The following is an 8,008-nucleotide window of genomic DNA, read 5'->3' as shown; positions in this document are numbered from 1 at the left end:
TCGTCCTTCTTGTTCTTCTTGAAGGTCTTCTTACCCTTCTTCTTAAAGTCGGTATTGTGTTGGACACCGTTCTTTCCCTTGGGCTTGTGGGAGTTGAAGTTCTTCTGGTTCACCATGTTGGCGACAGAAGTCCCTTCGGCCCCTTTTCCATGCGAGTCCTTTGCCCTTGAATTCTGCTCAACACTCAGATGGCCAATGACATCCTCCACAGAGAATTCACGCCTCTGATGTTTCAGAGTGGTGGCAAAGTTCCTCCAGGAATTAGGGAGCTTAGCGATTATGCAGCCCGCGACAAACTTGCCCGGTAACTCGCACTTAAGAAGTTCAAGCTCCTTAACAATGCATATTATCTCATGAGCCCGCTCCAATACAGGACGGTTTTCAACCATCTTGTAATCGTGGAACTGCTCTATAATATACATCTCGCTTCTGGCATCGGCTGCCCCGAACTTAGATTCGAGCGCCTCCCACAAGTCCTTCGCGACATGCACATGTAAATATGCGTCGACCAGTTTATCTCCGATCACGCTAAGAACTGCTCCGAGAAACACAACGGTAGCCTCCTTGAACGCCTTCTCCTGTTCAGGAGCAATCGTTCCCGTGGAGACACCGGTGACCCAGAACACGTTCATAGCCGTGAGCCATAACGTGGTCTTAGTCTGCCAACACTTAAAGTATGTACCGGTAAACTTATCCGGTTTCAGTGCAGCGACAAAGCCACTTGCCGAAAAATTCCTACACAGAATAGGTTTTTGGATTGTTGAGTAAATAGGCAATTTCTCGATTAAATTAATCCACGAGTAAATCACTAGCATGGCATTGACACATATAAACGCATACTGATATTTAGTCAAACTAGCACATACTACGCTAATTGCAGAAAGATCTACGTATAACGCTAGCATGGCTAAAACAGAAAACAGTAGGAGCGGGATAAACGAGTTATACCCTCCAGTAGGCCATGCAGAGGCCGCGGCCTTGGTGGCAGCAGCGGCGTCCTCGGCGGCCTTCTTGTCAGCTTCAGCTTCCTCGGCGGCGGCACGTTCGGCGTCGGTGGACATGGTGATGATGAACGCAACGCGGAAGTAGACGATCGAAAGTGAGCAGTCGCGTAATCGCTGCCCAAAAACATATTCGCCCCTCACCCCGTACAGGAACCAGAAGGGCGTGGTTTCGGAGACCTGCTCTCCCGTCGACCGTGTACGCGGCGGACGGAATGGAGTTACCGGCGGCAGCGGCAGCAAGGGAACGACGGTGGGCGTGCGCGTGGAGCAGATGTGATCTGTTCGTGGCGGCTAGGGTTAGGAGGCACCGCACACTTATATAGGCGCAGCCACGTCCGTGACAGCCCACGATCCGACGTCTCATATCGTGGCCCAGCTATCGGAGAACTCTCCGTTAGTGACTGGAAAAAATAAGCGCGTAGGTGTGAGCTCGGCTCGGCTCAATCCCGCAACCCGCGGCGCGTCGTGGCGGGCGGCGGCGGAGGAGGAGTGCGCGAGGGTAAGGAGGTCCAACTCCTCTTTCACTTTCGGGGTGGGACTAAACTTCCCACTACACCTAGTGTCATATAACCGACATGGGCCCTTAGAGATTTTTCAGAAATTGCTATATGGGCCTAGAGCCCATCTCAAATTTCAGCAACTGGCGCCTTGAGCGGAGTGCTTATAGTCTATAACACATGTAAGAGCATCTCTAACAGACGCGCTTAATATGGCGCGCACGCAGGAAACAACACTTATAGCGCGCGCGGAGCGTTTTTGCACGCTCGAGCGTGCGCGGAAAATTTCGGCGCGACAAAGAATCGCGCGCCGGAAAACGGCCCGGCGCGCGACAGTTTTGGACGCGGCGCGCTCTATAAAACGCGCATGCCCGTGCCATCACCGCACACTCGAGCGTCGCTGCCCCCTTCTCCCCCCTCCCCGCCGCCCTCTAGTTCCTCGCACCCGGCGCCGCGCCGCGCCGCATTCTCCGACGCTTTCTCCCCCGCCGCCGACATGCATTCACGCCACCGAAGCGCCTCCGGCTACCGCGACTCCTACGTCCGCCCTTCCGACGCGTTATGTGGAGATCCGCTCCGATGGCGCGCTTCTCGTTCTTGGGGCATTTGAGACTGCGCACGAGGCCGCCCGCGTCTACGACGCGGCGGCGTAGCGCCTCACGAGGCCTCGCGCACGGATGAACTTTCAGGACATCTGGACATGCGAGCAGGTGCATGACCTCGCCCCTCCGCCGCGGCTAGTAACTGACACCGACCTTCATGAACACCGTCGGCAGCAGCGCCGCCTCCTCATCGCCGAGGCGGACGAGCGAGCCATGGCGGAGTGGCGCCAGCGCCACCCGGAGGACGTCGCCAACGAGAAGGCCTTCTGGGCGGAGAGGAGGGCAAGGCGGCGCACGGAACGGGCGGACAGGCGTCGTCGAAAGGCACTGACAATATCGCAGTGCGACAGGCATCATTCTTCTCCGACAACGACGATCGGTGGGAAGACGTGTTTCTTGATACGTCGGACGACACAAGCGAGGAGGAGGAGGACGACGACTCGGAGTAGTCATCGTAGTTTCTAGTTTTACATTTGTATCAGACTAGTTTGTACTGTTTGGTTGAACTTTTCTATTTGTATCGTTGAATTTATCTATGTGGTTGAACTAGTTTGTGTTCTGCTTGCTCGCGTGCGTCTTTTTTTGCAGCGTCTGTTGGAGTGGGTCGCGCGCGCAATATTTTGCAGCCGCTGCTGGAGCCAGCGCCCTGCCGCGCTTAAAATGCCGCTATTTCCGCGCACAAAAAACTGTTTTAGCGCGCCGCTCGTTGCACGGCTGTTGGAGATGCTCTAAGCATTGACGCCTGTAGGAGCCAAACAAGGTTTATACATTGCAGAATATTTAATTAACTCAACTAAGGCCAACTTAAACAATAAAGAAGCCCAAGAAAACAAAAAAAAATTGCATCAAAATGGAGTTTTTTAAAAGCAAAACTATTTTTTGAGTGGTTTTTAAACGCAAAACTAGGAGGTGCCTGTTGCCGGGAATTCAGGACGAGTAGTCCGGCCTTCGATGGACAAAAAACAGGGCGGCTATTTCCATAGGAATGCCCTATATGGCCCAACCAACGCAGCCGCAAAACCCTCGCTGAGTCGTCGCCCTGATCGCTCGTCAAATCTCTTCTTCGATCGCCGGCGGGCGGCACCATAGGCGACACTGTGAGCGACATCCTCTGAATTAATCCACCGTGCTATGCACGGACTACTTCTCCTCCCTTTTGCTTTTTAATGTAATCTGCGCCGGCTGGGTGCTGTTGGGTTTGGGTGCGAGAGGCTAGGTAGATCTACAAGGGTATTGATCAGTTCATGGTGGATATCATCATAATCGGATTTAGGTCATAACTGAATGCTGATCCATGTCTTGTAAGATACTCCAGAACCTTGTGATGCCATATCATCTGAACTCTTGGTGTTTATATTTTGTCATAAATATACAAATTTTGTAAGAGGGATTCGCACATTATGTGATGCCAGTTGACATCACAAAGTATGTGTAGCGCCACCACCGAGCAGAGTGGTCCGCACATACATACATACATACATACATACATACATATACGTTTATTGCGCTGCTAGATCTGCCATATATCATGATATTTGGTATTTGTTATCGGTTTAATTTTAATTCTCTGCTACATTGACATTGCTATATCATTTGAAGGATATAAAAACTTATATCTACCCCTAAAAAAGACTTATATCAGGAATACTTATTATAGGCTAACGTGAATGGAGGATCGTTTCTAGAAGAAGAAAGCACTACCATTTGGTTTTCTGTTTGAATCAATCCTCCTAATTCCTTGGTCTTTCTACCAACAATCCTCCTCTGATCATTGGCTACTTTTTCAGTGAATGTCCTCTGCTTCGATGACGTCTTTGCATTACAAATGGGCTAAAACATTTCCCTATTGATATTCAAAACCGTTGGCTGAGTTGAATATCCAAAAATATATATCAACATCCACTACAGAGAAATGCATGCACTACCCCCACATTATGCATTTGTTGTTCATTGCGGTGTATGTATCCTAGAATTGATCAAATGCACTGGATAAAATTGGATAGTAAAGATATATACCCTGCATGAAGAAAGGGAGGGAGCATATTTATCACAAATATGAGCCACTAAAAGTTTCGTTTTGATTTAGTGTTTCATAGCTTGCGTTATTGTGCTAATTACCTTGTGGTTTACCCTTAAATTTGACTACTAATCTGAAGTTATTTGCCATATGGGGATCTCTTTGGTAGTGGGTACAATCTACAAAAAATTGTGGTTGCTCCATCTTTTTGAAACAACTGTTGGAAGATACTGATATGCATATTTCTGGCCACGTGTTACCATTTCGTAAGAACTGAACTACAACAGTTGTAAAGCCTGAAAGTTTAGTTGACTTTATTTTACTCCTGGCAGGCAGCAGGAACCAGATAGTTGAGAAGAAACATACTAGGGAACTAATCAATAGCATGGCCACCACCAACGAGTTATCCATGAAGCTCCTGATCGACACCAAGTCTCAGAAGGTGTGCTTTGCCGAGGCCGGCAGCGACGTGGTGGAGTTCCTCTCCGGCCTCCTCTCCCTGCCATTGGGCACTGTGACCACCCTGCCCACCAAAGAGCGCATGGTGGGCAGCATCGGCAACGTGGTCGGCAGCATGGAGAAGCTGGACGCAAACTACAAGAGCAAGGAGCTGCGCCTCAGCCCGGAAGTCGGCCCCGCCACGCTCTCCCGCCTGCAGCAGCTGCTGAGCCCGCAGCTCAGCAACGGCAACGGCAGCCTCTTCACACGCCGTAACACTAGAAACTCAGGCGCATACAATGAGCATAGCAGTGAATACGTGGCCGCGATGCTCGCTGCCGCCGGAGCCAACTTGAACGTGGCTCCCGCCGCCGCAGCCCCGACCACGGTGCTGCCCACGTCCACGTACACGGTTGGGGACGACCTCTCGGTGACGCCGGCGTCTTTTTTCACGACGATCCCGATGCTGGGCATCACGAGGTTCGCGCAGTGCGGCGTCAAGGACTTCAGCGTGATGCAGGAGAAGACAGTGAAGATCGGCAAGGAAGAGGTACTTAATTGGTGTGCCTAATTTCCCTGAACTGAACCGATGATTGATTTTAATGCGTTGGATTTTGAAATGTAGGCACTGGGGATACTCGTTGCCTCCCTCAAGTCGAAGACCGTTCTGACTGACGTCTTCCTGCCAAAGAAGAATGCTCGCTGCAAGAGGGAACCTCCTGAGGAAGTCATTCAGTTATGACTTATGAACGAGTCCACATACTTATTGATAGTGTGAGGAGAGAAAGGAGATAGATTTCCATATGACTTGGTACTGTTAGTAGCACTTGCTTGTTTAGCCGTGATGCTTCTTCGGTTTCTGTTGTGATTCTGCCAAAGTGCATATGAATTAATACAGGGACATGTCAATAATCCTAGTTAGTACCTTTGCTTGGTGAGGAGTATTTTGTTAGAATTGCCAATTCACTCCAGATTTGAACTATATTCCTACCATTTTACCTTGTTTTAATAAAATTAGGGCAGGTTTTTCTCCGGTTCCATTAATCAGTGCAGAGCCATGAGGAGGAGAGGGATATAACAGAAAAGCAAGCTATCCTATTGCATGACCAATTTGGAGCAAGACATATCAGCATATCTAGATACCATAGCCTTTTTTTTTTCTTGAATTGTTTGGATTGCTTAGCACATGTGTCACGTGGTCTCTAGATACCATAGCCTTTGCGCTTCATACCCAAGTTGACAGGAAGCACGCTCGGGACCAGGGGTTTAAAAGAAAACCGGTTGGTGAGTAGGAGCTGCTGATGTAGTTCTCCGAAGTTCATTGCCCATTCTCTATAGGGAAAATGCATATGCTACTTCCATATGATCAGTGGCGAATCCAGAAAAATGTATGAAGGCAGGGCTCAAAGTTAAGTTAACAGCTAGAAAACTTTATTAACACTTCCTTGCTTGCATGTGAAGAGAATCTCTCACTCCAATCCACTAATCTTTTGCTCAATCGAGATTGCAACGATTCGAACCTGCCTTTATGCATCCAACCTTTCGGGACAGGAAGACCCAAGTATTTTGGTTCAAACTCATGTTGCGTTACCTCCAGAATCTGCTTTACCTCATCAACAACCAGGCTAGGACATCTATCAGAAAAGAGGATGGAACACTTTGAGGGGGGTTAATAAGTTGACCCATCGCTGAAGCATACGTGTTCAAAACATCCTTGACGATTGCCGCTTGGTCACTGGCTGCCCGAAAGAACAGGAGGGAGTCATCTGCAAACAACAGATGTGATATAGCCGGAGCCCTCCTACAAATTTTGATAGCTTCCAATCCACCTCCTCGAACCGCATTGTGAAGAAGTGTGGACATAGCATCAGCCGCAAAGAGGAATAGGAAGGGAGATAGAGGATCACCTTGACGCAAACCACGGGTAGGTGAAAACTGCTCCAAAAGACGTCCGTTGAATTTTACTGAGTACTTAACAGAACGGACAAACTCCATAACCTGATATACCCATTGTTGCGCAAAACCCCATTTTAAGAGTGCTTGTTTATAGGAAATCCCAATCAACACGGTCATAGGCCTTTGAAAGGTCGAGTTTATAAGCACAAAAGTCAGCACCGTTGGATGAAGCCTGAATGTGATGGGTACATTCAAAGGCAATAATTGAATTATCAGTAATTAATCGGCCTGGAATGAATGCGCTCTGATTTTCGGAGATAAGACTTGACAGAAGAGGCCGCAGTCGATTAACTAGGCATTTTGACACAATTTTGTAAACCACGTTACATAAAGATATAGGCCGAAAATCTTTGAGACAAACCGGGTGTTGTACCTTCGGGATTAACACAATAGCAGTGTCGTTTACCCCACTTGGTATGCGTTTTGACAGAAAGAAACACCTGACCGCCTCAATGATATCTTTCTTTAAGCAGTCCCAATTTCTCTGATAAAACCGAGACGGAAAGCCGTCCGGCCCGGGGCTTTAAGCGGACCAATTTGAAATAAAGCATCCAAGATTTCCTCGTCGGAAAACGGCGCCAACAATTTCTCATTCATCCATCAGTCACTTTAGACTGAATATGGTCCAACACGCTGGCCGGAGACAAAGTTGGATCCTTTCTATAAACTTCCTTGAAATACGATGCTGCCATACGTTCCATCTCCGTAGGCGCATTAAACCATGAACCGTCATCTTTCTGTAGCCTTCTGATATTATTCCTCCTTGCCCTCCACACCGCCTGACGGTGAACAAATTGGGTGTTCCGATCGCCTTCTTTCAACCAAGTAATGCGGCTCCGTTGGAGCCCCATCATTTCTCCCTATACAATAACTCATCTAGGCTCTCTAACTTCTGTCTTATCAATAACCGATCAACACTTGAAGCTTGTAGCTTCTCAAGTTCCTGTCGGAGATCTTGAATTTGTTTCTCAACCTGTCCAAAATTCTCCTTGCTCCATTTTGTGAGGTCAGCCATAACAGATTCCAGTGAATTTGCGACGTCACCTAGATCGCCCTTTGGTCTGACCCGCACCCATGCCTTCGCTACCACCGCAGGCATTCTACTCACTAGTAGAAAAGAGGGCTTTGGTTCAGGCCGAGTCAGCCCATTAGTCTCGGTTCAGTCCAGAACCGGGACCAATGGGGGCACTGGTCCCGGTTCATGAGGCCAGGGGCCTGCCGGGCCTCGTGGGGGCATTGGTCCCGGTTCGTCTGGCCCCTTTGGTCCCAGTTGGTGGGACGAACCGGGACCAATGGGCCTCGCTCCTGGCCCACCACCATTGGTCCCGGTTGGTGGCTTGAACCGGGACCACAAGCTGCCCTTTAGTCCCGGTTCATGCCACGAACCGGGACCAATGAGGTGCCTATATATACCCCTCGCCCACGAGCAGAGCACTCCAGTGCTCTGTTTTTCTCTGGCCGGCGAGGGGAGGGCTTTGTGGTGCTCTAGCTCAC

At 49.3% G+C, this 8,008-nt stretch overlaps 1 protein-coding gene across 2 annotated transcripts; it reads left to right on the top strand.

Moving 5' to 3' along the window:
* Positions 1–3,074: 3,074 nt before the first annotated feature.
* On the top strand, positions 3,075–5,596 carry LOC123074042 (uncharacterized). 2 transcript variants are annotated; one of them, XM_044496991.1, is made up of 3 exons: positions 3,075–3,200; positions 4,453–5,108; positions 5,184–5,596. In XM_044496991.1, exons 2-3 carry the CDS (start codon positions 4,506–4,508, stop codon positions 5,298–5,300), a joined length of 720 nt encoding a protein of 239 aa, XP_044352926.1. In that variant the 5' UTR covers positions 3,075–3,200; positions 4,453–4,505; the 3' UTR covers positions 5,301–5,596. The 2 variants fall into 2 exon arrangements, with proteins under 2 accessions (XP_044352926.1, XP_044352927.1); XM_044496992.1 differs by having other exon boundaries at positions 3,101–3,200; positions 4,457–5,108.
* Positions 5,597–8,008: the final 2,412 nt, after the last annotated feature.

Source organism: Triticum aestivum, chromosome 3D, assembly GCF_018294505.1.
Source record: "Triticum aestivum cultivar Chinese Spring chromosome 3D, IWGSC CS RefSeq v2.1, whole genome shotgun sequence".
In the NCBI taxonomy this organism is placed as follows: domain Eukaryota; kingdom Viridiplantae; phylum Streptophyta; class Magnoliopsida; order Poales; family Poaceae; genus Triticum; species Triticum aestivum.
This window is presented reverse-complemented; position numbering and strand designations above follow the sequence as displayed.

Excerpts from the sequence above, each read along its gene's own strand:
- LOC123074042 (XM_044496991.1), top strand. The coding sequence starts at position 4,506 with ATGGCCACCACCAACGAGTTATCCATGAAGCTCCTGATCGACACCAAG. Across the intron at positions 5,109-5,183 it reads TGAAGATCGGCAAGGAAGAG|GCACTGGGGATACTCGTTGC; the intron begins GTACTTAATTGG and ends TTTGAAATGTAG.